This window comes from Rana temporaria, chromosome 5 (assembly GCF_905171775.1).
Source record: "Rana temporaria chromosome 5, aRanTem1.1, whole genome shotgun sequence".
Taxonomy (NCBI): domain Eukaryota; kingdom Metazoa; phylum Chordata; class Amphibia; order Anura; family Ranidae; genus Rana; species Rana temporaria.
In genome coordinates this window covers 14,943,455-14,964,552 of record NC_053493.1, presented here as the reverse complement: position 1 = coordinate 14,964,552, position 21,098 = coordinate 14,943,455, and the positions used below count along the sequence as shown (strand labels likewise).

Below are 21,098 nucleotides of genomic sequence, written 5' to 3'. Positions count from 1 at the left end.
CCCTACTTCTAACAATCATCCAACTGATGTTTTATACACAGACCCCCAATGTGTTCTCTAGTTGAAAGCACCGCCCTTTTTTCTAAGTCACCTCAACTTCATTCAGACACACCGCAGCATGAGAGGGAGGTTGCACGGCCCAGAATCCTGTATCAAGAAGCTGCAGTCCCTCAGAAAACCACATAGAGAAGCCTGCCACCTCTGGCTACAAATGGATTATTTGAAACTTCGCACACTGGTGTACCTTAAATGTTTCCAGACTCGTATATACTGTAAGCAGGTCACAAGATTAGACTTACTTGCTGAAGTTCCGCCTTACTCTGAAGAAAATAACGGCAAATAACAACTTGATCGTAAAAAAAAAAAACATATTTTAATTATAAAATTCCCTCCACTTTATTTGACAGCATGCAATGCCACCAAACACAATTAAGCCTTTCATAAAAAGCTTTCAGACATCTGTGTCGTTTCTTCGAGTATAAAAAAGGAAATAACATGACAGGCTAAAAATTAAACTTGAACAATAAAAAGAAAAACGGAAAACTGAGCGCAGACATTACGATCCGGCTTTGTTCCCGGGGAAAACTATTAAGTGCAGAGTAAACAAAATTATAAAAAGGAAAACATTGAGAACCTAAAGCCTCGTACACACGATCGGATTTTCCGGCGGGAATTGTGTGATGACAGGCTGTTGTCGGAAAATCCGACCGTTTGTACGCTCCATCGGACAATTGTTGTCGGGATTTCCACCAACAAATGTTGGATAACATTTTCCAACAACAAAATGTGTGCTGTCGGATTATCCGATCATGTGCACAGAAGTACAAACACGCATGCTCAGAAGCAATGCTCACCATAACACTGCAGAAGTTGCCCAAAGGGTGGCGCTAAAGAGCTGAAAAACAGCGTTGTTTCATGTGTGTTGGCCGACAATTCTTTGCCGCTTGTATGCAAGACAAGTTCATGGCCAATGCCCTTTCGGACAAAAGTCCTAAGCTTTGTCTACGGAGAATCCGATCTTGTGTACCAGGCTTAAGATGTTTTTTGGCTTCACTTCAAAAAAAGTTATCACAAACTCTATATGGCCAAAAGTTGGTGGACACCTGACCATCACACCTATCTAAGCTTAATGGACACCCCAATCTGAAACAATAGACATTAATATGAGGTCCCCCCCCCCCCAATTAATATGGGGTCCCCCACTCATCTCCACCACTCATCTGGGAAGGATTTCCACAAGATTTTGGAGTGACCACAAAGGTTCTCCAGGTTCTTCAAGTCATGGTATATCTAGTAGCAGTTGGTCACAGTCAACCGGACTTGCTTGGTAACGTTGAAGATGTTTTAAACAATAGACATTAATACGTGGTTTCCACCTCATCCCCACCACTCGTCTGGGAAAGATTTTCATAAGATTTTGGAGTGACCATGAAGGTTCTCCAGGTCCCCAACTCATTTCCTCTACTCTTTTGGGAGAGATTTCCATAACATTTTGGAGTGACCACAAAGGTTCTCCAGGTTCTTCAGGTCATGGTATATCTAGTAGTAGTTGGTCACAGTCAACCGGACTTGCTTGGTAATGTTGAAGATGTTTCAAAGCTTCTCCAAGCCATTTCTTTAAATGTAAACAAGCTCTAATTGTCCGAATGCAATTATTTCGGTGACATAAAAATTGTAGCTTCATTTCAAATACATTTTACACAAACTCTATATAAATATGTGGTCCCTCCCTCATCCCCACCACTCATCTGGGAAAGATTTTCACCAGATTTTGGAGTGACCACGAAGGTTCTCCAGGTTCTTCAGGTCATGGTATATCTAGTTAGTAGTAGGTCACAGTCAACCAGACTTGCTTGGTAATGTTGAAGATGTTTTAAACAATAGACATTAATATGTGGTTTCCCCCTCATCCCCACCACTCATCTGGGAAGGAATTTCACAAGATTTTGGAGTGACCATGAAGGTTCTTCAGGTCCCCCACTCATCTCCACCACTCTTTTGGGAAAGATTTCTATAAGATTTTGGAGTGACCATGAAGGTTCTTTAGGTCCCCCACTCATCTCCACCACTCTTTTGGGAAAGATTTCCACAAGATTTTGGAGTGACCATGAAGGTTCTTCAGGTCTTGGTATATCTAGTAGTAGTTGGTCACAATCAACCGGACTTGCTTGGTAACGTTGAAGATGTTTTAAACAATAGACATTAATACGTGGTTTCCCCCTCATCCCCACCACTCATCTGGGAAGAATTTTCACAAGATTTTGGAGTGACCACGAAGGTTCTCCAGGTTCTTCAGGTCATGGTATATCTAGTAGTAGTTGGTCACAGTCAACCGGACTTGCTTGGTAACGTTGAAGATGTTTTGAAGCTTCTCCAAGCCATTTCTTTAAATGTAAACAAGCTCTAATTGTCCGAATGCAATTATTTTGGTGACATGAAATTGTAACTTAATTTCCAATACATTTTACACAAACTCTGTATAGCCAAAAGTTGGTGGACACCTGACCATCATGCCTATATAACCTTATTGGACGTCCTAATTTTAAACAATAGTCCCCCCCCCCCCCCCTTATCCCCACCACTCATCTGGGAAGAATTTTCACAAAATTTTGGAGTGACCATGAAGGTTCTCCAGGTTCTTCAGGTCAGGGTATATCTAGTAGTAGTTGGTCACAGTAAACTAGACTTGCTTGGTAATGTTGAAGGTGTTTTGAAGCTTCTCCAAATCACTTCTTCAGGTGTAAAAATGTAAACAGGTTTATTTGTCCAGATGCAATATTTTTGGTGATGTAAAATTGTGGCTTTATTTAAAAAAAAAGTGCAGTGTAATGGAGGTGTAATGGTCAGCAGTCCACTACCTTTTGGCCATATTGTATATATTTGCCATAAACTTACTGGTCTAGGTGCACAGTTGGCACAGCAGACTCTCCCAAAATGGTGGCGGGAGCCCATGACTTCAGACATTTACAGCTTGTAGATGCTATAGGTGTGAGCGTGATTTATCTATATTTCCTACTGCAGGACATCAAATTTTCAAACATACAGAGCAGAAACAGATATGTTTGTCTTCCTCGGAGCCCATGCTGCCCCCTCAGAGCCCTTGGGCACAGGGGGCATAAAGGAACGATTTGCTTGTATCCTAAATGAGGAGTAAAGTCGTGTTTTCTGGAATTTGGAACTGGATCAGCTTTATTTTGTTGAAGATTATTTTCCCACACTGATCTTTTGCGGGTTGACACTTCAGCTCAGCAACAAACTCGATATATTGATACTTTGTTTTGTGCCAGGAAATTGCAGATGGAAATTTAATATTGGCGCCAGCACCACTCTGATCCTGGCTGCAATACTCTGCAGTAGACATGTGCAATTTTTTTAGTTCTGAATTCGTTTTTTAACAAATTTTGACAAATACGTAAATTCCGAGATTTCCGAATATCCAAATTTCCGAATTTCTGAAAATTTGGATTTTTGAATTTTCGAACTTCCGGATTTTCAAATTTCCGTAAATTTTCGGAAATTCAGAAATACAGAATTTGAAAATTTCGGAAATTTGGAAATTCGAAAATCAGAAATTCTAAAAGTCCATATTGGAAAACTCCAAATTCGAAAATTCCAAATTCGAAAATTCAGAATTTGAAAATTTGGAAATTTGAAAGTCAGAGATTAGAAAATCAGAAATTCCAAAATTCCAAATTTGAAAATTAAGAATTTGAAACTTTGGAAATGTGAAAATTTGGAAATGTGAAAATTTGGAAATTCGAAAATTAAAAAAATCGAAAGTCGGAGAAAATCAAAAATTAGGAAATTCCAAATTATAATATTCGGAAATTCTAAATTTTGGAAATTCGAAAATTCAAAACTCTGAGATTAGAACATTAGAAAATTCCAAATTCGAAAAATCAGAATTTTAAAATTCGGAAATTCAAAAATCGGAAAATTTAGATTTTTGAATTTTCGAACTTCCGGATTTTCTAATTTCCGTAAATTTTCGGAAATTCCGAAATACAGTTTTTTTGAATTTCCGAAAATTTTAAAATTCAGAATTTCGGAAATGCGAAGTTTCGGAAATTTTGGAAATTCAAAATTTCGGAAATTTGAAAATTTGGAAATTTGAAAATCAGAAATTCGAAAATTCCAAATTCGAAAATTCCAAATTCGAAAATTCAGAATTTGAAAATTCAGAATTTGAAAATTCAGAATTTGAAAATTTGGAAATTTGAAAGTCAGATTAGAAAATCAGATATTCGAAAATTCCAAGTTCGAAAACTCCAAATTAGAAAATTCAGAATTTGAACATTTGGAAAATTTGAAAGTCAGAGATTAGAAAATCAGAAATTCGAAAATTCTGATTTTGAAAATTTGGAAATTAAACATTTTTAAAGTCGGAGATTAGAAAATCAGAAATGAGAAAATTCCAAATTAGAAAATTCAGAATTAGAAAATTCGGAATTTCAAAAAATCGTAATATTCTGATTTTTGAATTTCCGAATTTTTGAATTTCCGAATATATTCAAATTTCCGAATTCAGAATTAGAAAATTACCGAATTCTCGAATTTATGAATTTACGAAAAATGCATGAAAACTAATATAACGAAAACTAATGATTTTTTTCGGCAGTGCACATGTCTACTCTGCAGGCTTGAATACAAAAATGTAATAAATGCCCTTTTTGTTATTATTTATTTGTTGGCGCATTTATTAAAAAAAATGTATACTTTGAAGGCCTCGCATCCTTGGGCCTCCAGCTAATACACCAATGAAAAAAATAAAATAGAAAAAGTGCAGCGCAAAACTCAAATATATAAATGATACTGGTATACTCAAACACCAATACCATAAGTGTGAATATGAATATGCAGAAAAAAAAAAAAAATTTAAAATTAAATACAATTCAAACAAACAGTCCAAAAGTCCATAAGTGTCAGAAGATGAATGAATTAAACGAAAATAAATCTCCACCATGTGACAATCCACCAAAATTTTGAAGTGATCCCTCCACCGTTGTAGATGGCTACTCTCACCTTCATATATGGACCACTGAGTTAACAGATGGTCAATAAAGCAAATCAAATAGGCAGGTCATGAACAGGAACCAGGCTGATGTATTAGATCCTCATAAGACAACCAAACCGCAAAGGACAGGTGCATGTGAAGAGATAATCACAGACTAAGTGCTCACTGTTGCAATGTGTGGATTTATTCTTTAAAAGAAGCAAAAGTCAGGCTACTCACATTTGGCCAGACAAAAAACGGCATGAAGTAACAATCTTTAGGAATGAACAGCAGATGAGCGACGTGATGTTTCAGGCTCCTAAACCACCGGACGCGTTACGTTATATCAACTTCCTCAGCGGGGCGGGCAAATTGCCTGAAAGCCTGAAACATCACGTCGCTCATCTGCTGTTCATTCCTAAAGATTGTTACTTCATGCCGTTTTTTGTCTGGCCAAATGTGAGTAGCCTGACTTTTGCTTCTTTTAAAGAATAAATCCACACATTGCAACAGTGAGCACTTAGTCTGTGATTATCTCTTTACATGCACCTGTCCTTTGCGGTTTGGTTGTCTTATGAGGATCTAATACATCAGCCTGGTTCCTGTTCATGACCTGCCTATTTGATTTGCTTTATTGACCATCTGTTAACTCAGTGGTCCATATATGAAGGTGAGAGTAGCCATCTACAACGGTGGAGGGATCACTTCAACATTTTGGTGGATTGTCACATGGTGGAGATTTATTTTCGTTTAATTCACTCATCTTCTGACACTTATGGACTTTTGGACTGTTTGAATTGTATTTAATTTTTAATTTTTTTTTTTCTGCATATTCATATTCACACTTATGGTATTGGTGTTTGAGTATACCAGTATCATTTATATATTTGAGTTTTGCGCTGCACTTTTTCTATTTTATTTTTTACTTGCTTAGGATTTTTGCGAATTTCCCTTAGTGTTCAGCTGGCATTACCAGTGATCTGAACCCTGGGGGTCTGTATCACATAAATACACTTTAATATCATCATTTTTTGATCTATATATTTGCGCTGATTGCACCCTGTTTTTTATATATTAATACACCAATGAGTCTGTTTATTGTTACATCAATCCACAGGAAGGTTTTCTTTTTCTCTTGTATTCTTACTTATGTATAAAAATGAAAATCTGTACATCGATGGTTCCTCTTAAACTCCGCCCTCGCTGTGCCTGTCCAGAGGTTTCCGCTGAACAATTTGCTGTGCCAAAAGGAACGCCACTAAAGCGTGGAAGAGAATTTGCCAGACGTTGCGCAGTCCATATAAATATACGTTACACAGGCAGATTACCAAAACAAGTCCCAAGGCTTTCCCTGTCCGTGCCGGAGAGTAGAAGAGATACAAGTAACACTGCAAAAGGGAAAAAGATTGAAATTAGGTTTTACACTTGACGTGAGGGCGGCCATTTTTATTAGCTAAAGGAACAGGGAAATTCTGGGAGTTGGGTATATCTTGTAGGCATGAGGAGCAAAACGTATATGTAGATTTATACACAGAATATCCGATTAAAGAAAACTGATATTTCCATTTTAGGTGAAGATCAGAGGACTTCATTGATTTCCAGGACTTTACCGCTCTCCAGGACCAGGCCTGGAAATCTTCAGTCTCAGCAGTGGCGGCCATGCTATCAAATGCAGCCACTGTGCCATCAAATGCAGCCACTGTGCCATCAATTGTCGCCACTGTGTCCAGCAATTGTCGCCACTGTGTCATCAATTGTCGCCACTGTGCCCACTGTGCCATCAATTGTCGCCACTGTGCCCAGCAATTGTCGCCACTGTGCCCATCAATTGTCGCCACTGTGCCCATCAATTGTCGCCACTGTGTCATCAATTGTCACCACTGTGCCCAGCAATTGTCGCCACTGTGCCCATCAATTGTCGCCACTGTGCCCAGCAATTGTCGCCACTGTGCCCAGCAATTGTAGACACTGTGCCTAGCAATTGTCACCACTGTGCCATCAATTTTCGCCACTGTGCCTAGCAATTGTCGCCACTGTGCCATCAATTGTCGCCACTGTGCCCAGCAATTGTCGCCACTGTGCCCAGCAATTGTCGCCACTGTGCCCAGCAATTGTCACCACTGTGCCATCAATTGTCGACACTGTGCCCAGCAATTGTCGCCACTGTGCCCAGCAATTGTAGCCACTGTGCCCAGCAATTTTCGCCACTGTGCCCAGCAATTGTCACCACTGTGCCCATCAATTTTCGCACTGTGCCCAGCAATTGTCGCCACTGTGCCCATCAATTTTCGCCACTGTGCCCATCAATTTTCGCCACTGTGCTCTGTAAAATGCCCCCTCCCTCCCTTGCAGTTTGGGAGTTAACCACAAAGGGGGCGCTGTTGTGGTTATGTGTTCCCTAAAGTGTGTTTACAACTGTAGGGGGGTGTGACTGTAGGTCTGACGTCATCGATTGTGTCCCCCCTATAAAAGGGATGACACGATCGATGCTGCCGCCAGCCCGCGGCGCGCTCCCGTGACCCACGGCTGGGTACTAGAACACTTACTCTTACTAGTACAGGATGTACCTGTACGTACATGTGCCCAGCCGTGCCATTCTGACGACGTATATGTGCAGGAGGCGGTCCTTAAGTGGTTAACCTGCATAATGGTCCGGGGTCTTAAGTGGTTACACCCACAAGTGTTTTTTTTGGGTTTTTTTTACCACTTCTGTTCCTTTATATTGCCTTTTGAAATGTACAGATGCAGCAATTTAGAAACCAGATGAAAGGTTTAGTGCTGGAAAACACTTTTTGATAGATAAAAAGTGCATTTAATATACAGCGATACGGATCAGACCAACACGAGGGACAAATGAGGAGGAATGAGGGACAGAGGGACATTACTCCAAATCAGGGACAGTCCCTCCAAATCACTCCCATGTTTTCCAATTGTGCTCCTGAGCTGTCACCTTATCACATACGCCCCCTGGTGGAGACTACTTGACACACATTGCACAGGCGTGGTCCAATGTCATCATCAGACAGCCGGTCCAGGGCAATGGTGTGTAGTGACAGGAAGTGGCTGAAAGAGGCTGGAGGAGACCAGCAACACTGAAATTGGAAGATAGTATTTTGAGATAGAAATGGCAACTGAGAGCAAACTAAATGTTATCCGTTAAGGTTTACAGCTAATTAAAGAAGTTTGACTCTCAGATGGCTCGGGGGTGCAGGGTGGGTGCGGGGGTGGGGGGTGGGGTGGTAAATCACCATCTGATATTCTCCGGCACAGATTAATGAAATTTTCTTATAACAAAACTGCAAGTCAGCACTAACGGCATCCTCACAGAGCGCCAAACCAACACTAATCCTCCCCGACATACATCAGATTCGTGGCAATTAGCTGGTGGGGCCGTCAGATCTTTACATTAAAGGCGCGTGCAGTCCGTGAGAAGATTCCGGAATACGAGAAGAATGATTTGCTGCGGTTTGCGATTTTATGAGGACGAGTTGTAAGAAGACGAGAACTTTGAACATAGAATTAAATAACAGTGAGGTCCCTGCTGGAAATGACACTCTTATAGCAATGATTTATATTGATTTATATTGATTTATATTGCGGCGGTGCGTTCATAAAGGGCGCCGGAGCGCCGCCCCATCTCTCCTGTCACTCTCTAAAGGGCCCAGTGGTCCCCAGGGGCCCGGATGGTATCCCCCTTTTTTTTTTATCAGCATCCAAAGCCCCCCCCCCCCCGACATCTAAGGGGCCCGGTGGTCCCCAGAGGCCCGGATGGCACCCCCCCCCCTTTTTTCATTTTTTTTTTTTGTTCGTCAGCACCCAAAGCCCCCTGACCTTAATTTGCGTCGGCAGCCCCCCACAGCTTCTCAATTTGCGGCGCCCCCTGCTTCTCAACTTGCGACACTCCCACTCCCCCCCGCTTCTCAATTTGCAGTGGCAGCCCCCCCCCCCCCCCTCGTTCTCTGCTCCAGGGGGCCCATGCCTGAAGCTGTGTTAGGGGCCCCAAAATTCCTAATGGTGGCCCTGGTGGCAGCACATGGGGCACAGTGGCAGCACATGGGGCACAGCAGAAACATTTGGGGCTCAGCGGCACCCCTTGGGGCACAGCGGCAACATTTGGGGCACAGTGGCAATATTTGGGGCACAGTGGCAGCACTTGGTGCACAGAGGCAACATTTGGGGCACAGTGGCAATATTTGGGGCACAGTGGCAGCACTTGGGGAACAGTGGCAACATTTGGGGCACAGTGGCAACATTTGGGGCACAGTGGCAATATTTGGGGCAAAGTGGCAACATTTGGGGCACAGTGGCAGCACTTGGGGCACAGTGGCAACATTTGGGGCACAGTGGCGACATTTGGGGGCACAGTGGCGACATTTGTGGCACAGTGGCAACATTTGTGGCACAGTGGCAACATTTGGGGCACAGTGGCAATATTTGGGGCACAGCGGAAATATTTGGGGTACAGTGGCAGCACTTGGGGCACAGTGGCAATATTTGGGGCACAGTGGCAGCACTTGGGGCACAGTGGCAACATTTGGGGCACAGCGGCAATATTTGGGGTACAGTGGCAGCACTTGGGGCACAGTGGCAACATTTGGGGCACAGTGGCAGCACTTGGGGCACAGTGGGAGCGTTTGATGGCACAGTGGCTGTGTTTGATGGGCACAGTAGCTGCAATTGATGTTGTTTTTCCCAGAATTTTTCAGTTTGTTTGCGTCCCCCAAAAAAATTGGAGCACCAGCCGCCACTGTTCTGTAGTGCTGTACTCCAGAGGAGCTTGCACTCTAATGTTCCCCTCCCCACAGTCACACATTATTATTATTATTATTATAAAATCTCAGGCACAAAACGCTCCAGAACTCACCTGCGATAGGCTTGCAGAGAAGGCCGTCAGAAAAGCCACAACTCTTCCCGTATTTTCATATCCCTCCTAAATAAAAAAATAAAAAAAAGGTTTGAAATGGGATCTTGCGAAGTTCTCTCCACTCAGAACCAATATTCCAGTGTTTAGCGGATGTGAAGCCAACAGTCTTTTCCATCTCTCGAGGGCTCTATGGGTGAACACTCTGACTTCTCAGGTCTGTACACCTGCTGTGCCCATTATGAAGGTTCCCACCATCCCTGTGCTGAGTTCCTGGGTCTGTACATCTGCTGTGCCCATTATGAGGGGTTCCCACCATCCCTGTGCTGAGTTCCCAGGTCTGTACACCTGCTGTGCCCATTATGAGGGGCTCCCACCATCCCTGTGACGAGTTCCCGGGTCTGTACACCTGCTGTGCCCATTATGAGGGGTTCCCACCATCCCTGTGCCGAGTTCCCAGGTCTGTACACCCGCTGTGCCCATTATGAGGAGTTCCCACCATCCCTGTGCCGAGTTCCCGGGTCTGTACACCTGTTGTGCCCATTATGAGGGGTTCCCACCATCCCTGTGCTGAGTTCCCGGGTCTGTACACCTGCTGTGCCCATTATGAGGGGTTCTCACCATCCCTGTGCTGAATTCCTGGGTCTGTACACCTGCTGTGCCCATTATGAGGGGTTCCTACCATCCCTGTGCCGAGTTCCCAGGTCTGTACACCTGCTGTGGCCATTATGAGGGGTTCCCACTATCCCTGCATTGAGTTCCCGGGTCTGTACACCTGCTGTGCCCATTATGAGGGGTTCCTACCATCCCTGTGCCGAGTTCCCAGGTCTGTACACCTGCTGTGCCCATTATGAGGGGTTCCCACCATCCCTGCATTGAGTTCCCTGGTCTGTACACCTGCTGTGCCCATTATGAAGTGTTCCCATCATCTCTGTGTTGAGTTCTGGGTCTGTACACCTGCTGTGCCCATTAAATGGGGTTCCCACCATCCCTGTGCTGACATCACGGGTCTGTACACTCGCTGTGCCCATTATGTGGGGTTCCCACCATCCCTGTGCTGAGTTCCTAGTTCTGTACACCTGCTGTGCCCATTATGAGGGGTTTCTGCCCACACAGTGTGCGCAGTGACAGGGCTCTTGGGAGATGTGGTTCTGGGGGCCATGCTTACATCAATGGGGACTGAACTCTCAGCAGCTGCTCTTGCCATAATCTCACAAGCCTGGTGATGATGTCACAGGGAGTGATAAAAGCTGTTTCTCGAACAAAGTAAAAACAAATAAATAATACAGGGACATGATCTAGAGGGGGGCAGAGAAAGGTTTAGAAGTTAATTTGGGTCACGTGTGGACATACATTTTGGGGGTGATTTATTAAGAGTTTGCATAGTCATTCTGGGGAAAAGGGAATAAAAGAAAGATAAAACGAAAAAGAAAAAAGGAAATAAAGAGAGAAAGAAAGAAAAGAAAGAAAGAAAGAAAGAAGAAAAAGGAGAGAAAGAGAGAAAGAGAGAAAGAAAGAAAGAAAGAAAGAAAGAAAGAAAGAAAGAAAGAAAAAGAAAAAAGGAAAGAAAAAGAAAAAAAGGAAATAAAGAGAGAGAGAAAGAAAGAAAGAAAGAAAGAAAGAAAGAAAGAAAGAAAGAAAGAAAGAAAGAAAGAAAGAAAGAAAAATAAAATAAAGAGAGAAGGAAAGAAAGAAAGAAAAGAAAGATAGAAAGAAAGAAAGAAAGAAAGATAGAAAGAAAGAAAGAAACGAAAGATAGATAGAAAGAAAGAAACGAAAGATAGAAAGAAAGAAAGAAACGAAAGATAGAAAGAAAGAAAAAGAAAAAAGGAAATAAAGAGAGAAAGAAAGATAAGAAAGAAAGAAAGAAAGAAAGAAAGAAAGAAAGAAAGAAAGAAAGAAAGAAAGAAAGAAAGAAAGAAAGAAAGAAAGAAAGAAAGAAAGAGATAAAGAAAGAAAAGAAAAATAATCAAGGAACCATTCCTTGTGCTATATAAAAGTTTTTCATTGACATAAAGTGTAAAATACTGTATCTAGCCACTAGATGGTGCTAAGTTCATAGATAATTCCTATTCAGCCACTAAGCACCAAGAATGATACTTAGCACCATCTAGTGGCCAAATAAGGTATTTATGTTTTAAATCAATGAAAAACATTTACACAGCACAGGAAATAGCCCAATAACATTCGTATTTTTTTTATTTTTTTGCCCCACTCGCACAGAATGCACTTTCACCAGGTGAATGGTTTTGTGAACTCTTTACAATTACACCAAATGAACGTAACACTCTACTGTCCCCCTGTCTGTGTATGGTACTTGTGATGCCTCCTAGATATTTCCTGTACCCCCCCCCCCCCAATAGGACGTGGGATACACCAAATACAGGTGTGACGAGTCCTCCATGCAGCTGTAAGGTGTGCGTCTGTGTCGATCGCTTTCCCGCGGAAGGCGGCGGATTAGCCAAGACACGCTTTTCTTCAAATCTGAATATATTGTGATGGTGGAAATTCCTTTGATGTTTCCTATCGCTGTGTGGAAAGGGAAAGCTCTCTGATTGTACTTTGTTCTTCGTGGATGAAACTGATCGCCTGAGAGCAGGAAATTTGCAACACTCAGGGAAGAGGCGAGGAACGGAGGAGATCCCTTCCAGAACAAAGAGTCCTCCAGATCAAGTTGTATCAGATATCCGGGTGAGAGAAGGGCCCCGGGGGGCCACAGAGAGGTTAAATGGCGACTCCGGACAAGGAAAACAACGGATCGGTATCATTGTCAGGAAACCCGAAAACAATACGGCGATCTAAATGTTATCCGTGTTTGTCTCTGGTAGCTAGATCCAGCAGGCTTCTCACAGGGCTTCTAGGACCCATTTATGGAAATTTTTATAGGATTTTGTAGAATGTTCTGTATGAATTATATGAGCCTACAGGGGCCCATGTCCATCTGAGAGATTCCATCTTCTGTTCTCTGGCTCATTATGTGTTTCACATGCTTGTTTTCCTGTTCCTCCTCTACATCTTTACTGCTGATGTGAGTCTCCTATTATTCTGAGTTCTTTCTCTGCCCCTCTCACCTGTCTCCCCTATTGGTGCCTGCACCCTGCTCTGCCCCTCTCACCTGTCTCCCCTATTGGTGCCTGCACCCTGCTTCACCCCTCTCACCTGTCTTCCCTGTCTGTGCCCCCACCCTGCTCCGCCCCTCTCACCTGTCTTCCCTATTGGTGCCACCACCCTGCTCCACCCCTCTCACCTGTCTCCCCTGTCTGTGCCCCCCACCCTGCTTCACCCCTCTCACCTGCCTTCCATGTCTGTGCCCCCACCCTGCTTTACCCCTCTCACCTGTCTTCCCTGTCTGTGCCCCCACACTGCTTCACCCCTCTCACCTGTCTCCCCTATTGGTGCCTGCACCCTGCTCCGCCCCTCTCACCTGTCTCCCATATTGGTGCCTGCACCCTGCTCCGCCCCTCTCACCTGTCTCCCCTATTGGTGCCCCCACCCTGCTCTGCCCCTCTCACCTGTCTCCCCTATTGGTGCCTGCACAATGCTCCGCCCCTCTCACCTGTCTCCCCTATTGGTGCCCCCACCCTGCTCTGCCCCTCTCACCTGTCTCCCCTATTGGTGCCTCCACCCTGCTCCGCCCCTCTCACCTGTCTCCCCTGTCTGTGCCCCCACCCTGCTCCGCCCCTCTCACCTGTCTTCCCTGTCTGTGCCCCCCACCCTGCTTCACCCCTCTCACCTGCCTTCCATGTCTGTGCCCCCACCCTGCTTTACCCCTCTCACCTGTCTTCCCTGTCTGTGCCCCCACACTGCTTCACCCCTCTCACCTGTCTCCCCTATTGGTGCCTGCACCCAGCTCCGCCCCTCCCACCTGTCTTCCCTGTCTGTGCCCCCACCCTGCTCTGCCCCTCTCACCTGTCTCTCCTGTCTGTGCCCCCACCCTGCTCCACCCCTCTCACCTGTCTTCCCTGTCTGTGCCCCCACCCTGCTCCGCCCCTCTCACCTGTCTCCCCTATTGGTACCTGCACCATGCTCCGCCCCTCTCACCTGTCTCCCCTGTCTGTGCCCCCACCCTGCTTCACCCCTCTCACCTGTCTTACCTGTCTGTGCCCCCACCCTGCTCCGCCCCTCTCACCTGTCTTCCCTGTTTGTGCCTGCACCATGCTCCGCCCCTCTCACCTGTCTATCTGTCTGTGCCCCCACCATGCTCCGCCCCTCTCACCTGTCTATCTGTCTGTGCCCCCACCCTGCTCCACCTCTCTCACCCATATCCCCTGTTTGTGCCCTCACCCTGCTTCGCCCCTCTCATCTGTCTTTGTGGCCTCATCCTGCTCCACCCTCTCACATGCCTCTCCTGTTTATGCCTGGACTCTACTCCACCCCTCTCATCTGTGTTCCCTGTCTGTGGTGGCACCCTGTTCTGCCCCTCTCACCTGTCTTCCCTGTTTTTGCCGGCACCCTGCTCAACCCTTTCACCTGTCTCCCCTGTCAGTGGCCCTCACATTGCTCCACCCCTCTCACCTGTCTCCCCTGTCTGTGCACGCACCCTGCTCCGCCCCTCTCACCTGTCTCCCTGTTTGTGCCCCCCACCCCGCTCCACCCCTCTCCCCTTTTTTCCTATCTGTGGCCCCACCCTTCCCACGCCCCTCTCACCTGTCTCCCCTGTTTGCACCTGCACCCTGCTCCGCCCCTCTCACCTGTCTTCCCTGTCTGTGGCCCCCACCTTGCTCCACCCCTCTCACCTGTCTTCCCCTTTTTGCGCTCCCACCCTGCTCCGCCCCCATATTTGTGAATTTAATACATGTATCTAGCAGTTTGCTGTAAAGTGTTTGCAGTGGGTGTTAGCGCCCGTAACCCTGACCCACCCTACACCGGTAACCGCCATATTTTTTCTCGTACATAAACTGCTTACTTCTCAGACTAATCAACAGACTCCTTGGGGTGACTCACTATAGGAGAGCCAACGTATCTCCAAGCACTTCCCGCACATTAGCCGTAATAGGACTCATCCTCTCCTTCAGCTCTTGTTGTGCTTGTTCATTTCTCAGGAACAGCAATCTCAGGTCATTATTGGGTCTCAAGTACCTCTGCAGCTCGGCTGAAGTGTGCACACTCGTGTTCCTCCGCAGAGGAGGCCAGATATCAATAGAGACCGCCAGCAATGAAATGTGCGCCGATTCCAGAATGCAGCGCACATGATCGGGAGGACTATAATAAGAGTGGATTACCGCGAGTCACAGATCACGTTCAACGCACTTGTCCTGTATTGTTGAAGTTGTGTATAATGATAGCAATGCATGCTCATGTTTAACCACTTGCCCTCTGTAAGATTTACCCCCCCCTTCATGACCAGACCATTTTTTGTGATACATCACTGCGCTACTTTAACAATGGCGCGGTCATGCAACGCTGTACATAAATTACATTTATGTATTTTTTTCCCACAAATAGAGCTTTCCTTTGGTGGCATTTGATCACTTCTGCGGTTTAAATTTTGTGTGCGCTATAAATGAGAAAAGAGCGAGAATTTTGAAAAAATACATATAATATTTTCTTCTCTCTTTTCATGTGACAACACTGAAGAAATGACACTTTGGGCCAGATCCACATACATGTAGATCGGCGCAGCGTATCAGAGATACACTACGCCGCCGTACCTTACCTGGCGTATACTCAGCGAGTTCGCCCCGTAAGTTACGGCGGCGTAGTGTATTTCTGGCGGCGGATTTGAAATTGGGCGGGTTGGGGGCGGGTTTCATTTAAATGAAGCGCGTCCCCGCGCCGAATGAACTGCGCATGCGTCGTCCCAAAATTTCCCGACGTGCATTGCGCTAAATGACGTCGCTAGGACGTCATTTTTTTAACTTAGACGTGAGTTACGTCCATCCCGATTCACGGACGACTTACGCAAAAAATTTTTTTTTCAAATTTCGATGCGGGAACGACGGCCATACTTAACATGGCAAGTCTATCTATACGCCGCAAAATAGCAGCTTTAACTATACGCCAGAAAAAGCCGACTGCAGACGACGTTAGAAAATGCGAAGGCCGCGCGTACGTTCGTGGATCGTCATAAATCGCTAATTTGCATACCCGACGCGGAAAACGCCACCCAGCGGACGCCAAAGTATTGCATCTTAGATCCGAAGGGGTACGAAGCCGTACACCTGTCGGATCTAACCCAGAAGCCGTCGTATCTTGGTTTGAGGATTCAAAACAAAGATACGCGACGCAGGAATTTTGAAATTACGCCGGCGTATCAATAGATACACCGGCGTAATTTCTTTGTGGATCTGGCCCTTTGTATCTACAATGTTGTGTAGTGAGAGTACAGCTTGTATAACAGTGTACATTTCCTGTCCCCTCAAAATAACTCAACACACAGCCATTAATGTCTACACCGCTGGCAACAAAAGTGAGGACACCCCTAAGTGAAAATGTCCAAATTGGGCCGAATTAGACATTTTCCCTCCCCAGTTTCATGTGACTCGTTAGTGTTACAAGGTCTCAGGTGTGAATGGGGAGCACTACACAACATTGTAGATACAAAGTGTAATTTCTTCAGTGTTGTCACATGAAAAGATATAAGAAAAGATTTACACAAATGTCAGGGGTGTACTTACTTTTGTGAGATACTGTATATACACCATAGTTTGTAGACGCTTTAACTTTTGCGCAAACAAATATACGCTTTTGTGGATTTTTGAAGGGGGGGGTAAATCTACCAGGCAAGTGGTTAAGAAAAATGCCCCCACCCCAAAAAAAAAAATAGCATGCCGAATGTGGCATGAAAGGGGGGTCACCAACAAGCGGAAGTTCCATTTTTGGGGTGGAACTCCGCTTTAAGTAGGCGGTATCTCCTCTAAGACGTTTCCTGGTAAGGCCCCTTTCACACTTGTGTGCAGGGCCGCCATCAGGAATTATGGGGCCCCTTAAACAGCTTCAGGCATGGGCCCCCTGGAGAAGAGAACCGGGAGGGGGGTGCTGCCGCCTGAAATTGAGAAGCGGGGGGGGGGGGGGCCTTTACAAAAAAATAAGAAATAAAAAAATATATATATAAAAAAGGGGGGTAGCCATCCGGGACCCTGGGGACCTCTGGGCCCTTTAATAAAATACATATATACAGTATATATATATATATCTACACGCTAATTTTTTTTTTTTAGAAAAGGAAATTACAAAAAAAGGGGGGTTGCCATCCGGGACCTCTGGGCCCTTTAATAAAAAAAAGAAACATCTGGGCCTTTTAATAAAAAATAAATAAATAAAAAAAATATAAAAAAAATAAAAATAAACATTTATAAAAAAAAAGGGGGGTGGGGTTGCCATCCAGGGCCCTGGGGACCTCCGGGCCCTTTAATAAAAAATAAATTAAAAAAAGGGGGTTTGCCACATGGGGCCCTGGGGACCTCTTAGCCCTTTAATAATAATAATATATATATATATATATATATATACAAAAAATATAAAAAAAAGGGGGGGTTGCCATCTGGGGCCCTCTGGGCCCTTTAATAATAATAATAATAATAATAATAATAATAATATAATATATATATATAAAAAATAAAAAAATATATAAAAAAAAAGATATTTTCTTTATAAAAAAGGGGGGTTGCCATCTGGGCCCCTGGGGACCTCCGGACCCTTAAAATAAAAAAAAAATTGGCCCTTTAATAAAAAATAAAATAAAACTATATTAAAAAAAATATATTTTTTTTATAAAAAATAAATAAAAAAGGGGGGGGGGTTGCCATCTGGGGCCCTGTGGGCCTCTGGGAACCTCCGGACCCCTTACTGCCTGTACCCCCTGATGGCGGCCCTGCTTGTGTGACTTGTCCTGGGACTGCAAAGTCACATGACAAGTCTTACCCTGTGAGTTGCGTTTATTTCTTCTTCTCCACCTTCCAGCTGCTGCACAATGGCAGTTGGTGATGGACAAAGCCGCACATGGCTACATCAGTAGTACGCTCCTGACTTTCCCTTTAGCACAGAAGAGATCTTACCTGGAAGGAACGCTCAGCCAGGTGAACTCCTCGGATCAGACTTAGCGCGGCGCACATGATGCTCAACATCACCGACAGGATCCCCAGAGGGCTCACCGGGGACATTCGGCAATTCAGGCCTGTGGGTCGTAGAGGACAAGTGTCATGGAGGACATAGAAGAGTGACGGCAGTGATGGCAGAAAAAAAGGGATTATTGTTTTAATTTTTTTAAAAGAGATGGTCAGAGACTGCAGACATGATACAGGAGATGATCAGAGACTGCAGACATCATACAGGAGATGGTCAGCGACTGCAGACAGGATACAGGAGATGGTCAGAGACTGCAGACATAATATAGAAAATGGTCAGAGACTGCAGACATGATACAAGAGATGGTCAGAGATTGTGAACATGATACAGGAGATTGTCAGAGACTGCAGACATGATAAAGAAGATGGTCAGAGACTGCAGACATGATACAAGAGATGGTCAGAGACTGCAGACATGATACAAGAGATGGTCAGAGACTGTAGACATGATACAGGAGATGGTCAGAGATTGCGGACATGATACAGGAGATGGTCAGAGACTGCAGACATGATAAAGAAGATGGTCAGAGACTGCAGACATGATACAGGAGATGATCAGAGACTGCAGACATGATACAGGAGATGGTCAGAGACTGCAGACATGATACAGGAGATGGTCAGAGACTGCAGACATGATACAGGAGATGGTCAGAGACTGCAGACATGATAAAGAAGATAGTCAGAGACTGCAGACATGATAAAGAAGATGGTCAGAGACTGCAGACATGATAAAGAAGATGGTCAGAGACTGCAGACATGATAAAGAAGATAGTCAGAGACTGCAGACATGATAAAGAAGATGGTCAGAGACTGCAGACATGATACAGGAGATGGTCAGAGACTGCAGACATGATAAAGAAGATAGTCAGAGACTGCAGACATGATAAAGAAGATGGTCAGAGACTGCAGACATGATAAAGAAGATGGTCAGAGACTGCAGACATGATAAAGAAGATGGTCAGAGACTGCAGACATAATACAGGAGATGGTCAGAGACTGCAGACAGGATACAAGAGATGGTCAGAGACTGTAGACATGATACAGGAGATGGTCAGAGACTGCAGACATGATACAAGAGATGGTCAGAGATTGCGGACATGATACAGGAGATGGTCAGAGACTGCAGACATGATACAAGAGATGGTCAGAGACTGCAGACATCGTACAGGAGATGGTCAGAGACTGCAGACAGGATACAGGAGGAGGTCGGAGACTGCAGATATGATACAAGAATGGTCAGAGACTTTAGACATCATACAGGAGATGGTCAGAGACTGCAGACAGGATACAGGAGATGGCCAGAGACTGCAGACATGATACAGGAGATGATCAGAGACTTCAGACAAGATACAGGAGACGGTCAGAGACTGCAGACATAATACAGGAGATGATCAGAGACTGCAGACATGATACAGGAGATGATCAGAGACTGCATATATGATACAGGACACGGTCAGAAGAAACATTTTCATGAAAAATAAAGGGGCCATTGAGCAGTGGATGTGTATGGAATATTTTTACAGGATAAGGAAATCTTCTCATGTCACTTTAAGGCTTTGTATGGTCCACAGTCACATAGCTGTGGGAGGGACCCAGCAGGCTCCACCCACTACAGGCTGCCTGCAGGAAACTACAGGAAGGGGCGGAGACAAGACCAGTCCCCCTGCACAAGGAGAGAGCAGCAGGGAGCGGTCTTTATTACAGGAAGATGACTGCACAGATCTGGGAGAAATACACAAAGCTCACCGAGATTCCATGAAGAATACACATGATGAATGGATTTAGGATAGATCCTCACTTTTTTGTACCGGAGACAATTGTCCCCGGGGACCAATAGAGAGGATGAATCCCTTACCGGGGACACAGACAGAAACTCCTTACAGGGGTTCTAACCCTTGCCTACCCCATTTACATACATTTTCTTACATAGAATTGGACCCTCCACCTTACCTGCGTGCTCGTGTGCCGTTACGTGCCCGTTGGCGAAGCCGTTGACCTCCCCTATATCTTCTAACTTTAAATAGACAGGTGGGGGGCTGGGATCCGGGCGGACTGGGAGGGAGCTGCTCCCGGCAGAGTTATAATTGTGCTTCACCCGTTGTATAACGCCGTCTGCGGGAGACACAAGGCAGGGATTGAATAGAACGCACCTCACACCGCACACGTGCAGAACAATTCATTATTTACATCAATTCATTTCGTTTGATTCGTTTTTCAGAATTTGTTTCCTTTATTCTAATTCGAATCGATTTTAAATTATTCAACTCAAATCCATTCTAAATCAAGTTTATTCTATTCTAAATTCACATTTTGTAAGATGGTTACATTCTTTCTATTCCATTCTATTCTATTGTTTTTTTTCTATTACGTTCTTTTAATTTCTATTCTATTTAATTTTGAATGTATTCTATTTAAAATTGGAATGTCTGAAAATGGTTATATTGTTGTATTCTTTCTATTCTATTCTATTGTTTTTTTTTTCTATTTTATTATAGTCTATTCTTTTGTATTCTATAAAAAAAAAATCAATTTTAGTCTATTTTTGTCTATTCTAATTAGAGTTTATTCTATTCCAAATTCGAATTTTTATAAGATGGTTATACAGTATTTTTTCTATTCTATTGTTTTTTTTTTTCTTTTCAGTTCTTTTCTATTCTATTCTCTTCTATTCAAAATCAAATTTATTCTATTTAAATTTAGATAATAGATAATATGTTCTTTCTATTCCATTGTATTCATTTTTTAATTCTGTTCTATTTTTTTTCTAGTCTATTCAATTTCTTTCTATTCTATTCTACCGCTTGATCGTTCTTCTAGGCAGCAGGAGGGGACGTCCCCCCCCCCCTCTCCCGCCGCCATCCGGTGCTTCTCCAGCCTCTCCCGTGCCATCAGGAGCCCGGAGAGCGAATCGGCCGGCACTCGTTGGTGAAGCATAGAGATGACTGGTGACCAGATGGTCACCAGTCATCTCTATGACCGTCGGAGGACCGGGCGCGACGTTATGACGTCACGCCCGGTAACCCGAAAGTAATCAAAGCCGCTATCGCGGCTGTCGGCATGTAATCAGTGATTTTTTTTTTTCACCGATTTCACGCTTGTAAGCCCGGAGGAGAGATGTGGGGTCTTATTGACCCCACATCTCTCCATAAAGAGGACCTGTCACACACATTCCTATTAC

The 21,098-nt window shown here is 44.4% G+C and overlaps 1 protein-coding gene across 1 annotated transcript in view; it reads right to left on the bottom strand.

Annotated features, from left to right (window-relative positions):
- Positions 1-6,076: 6,076 nt before the first annotated feature.
- Positions 6,077-21,098, bottom strand: part of SEC22C (SEC22 homolog C, vesicle trafficking protein) — a 37,437-nt gene continuing 22,415 nt past the window's right edge. The window contains exons 5-8 of the mRNA XM_040354279.1: positions 19,871-20,032; positions 17,852-17,970; positions 9,858-9,923; positions 6,077-6,381 (exon numbers count right to left, since the gene is read on the bottom strand). Coding sequence (XP_040210213.1) covers positions 6,181-6,381; positions 9,858-9,923; positions 17,852-17,970; positions 19,871-20,032 — 548 coding nt within the window. The 3' untranslated portion in view covers positions 6,077-6,180. The remainder of the gene's footprint in view (positions 6,382-9,857; positions 9,924-17,851; positions 17,971-19,870; positions 20,033-21,098) is intronic.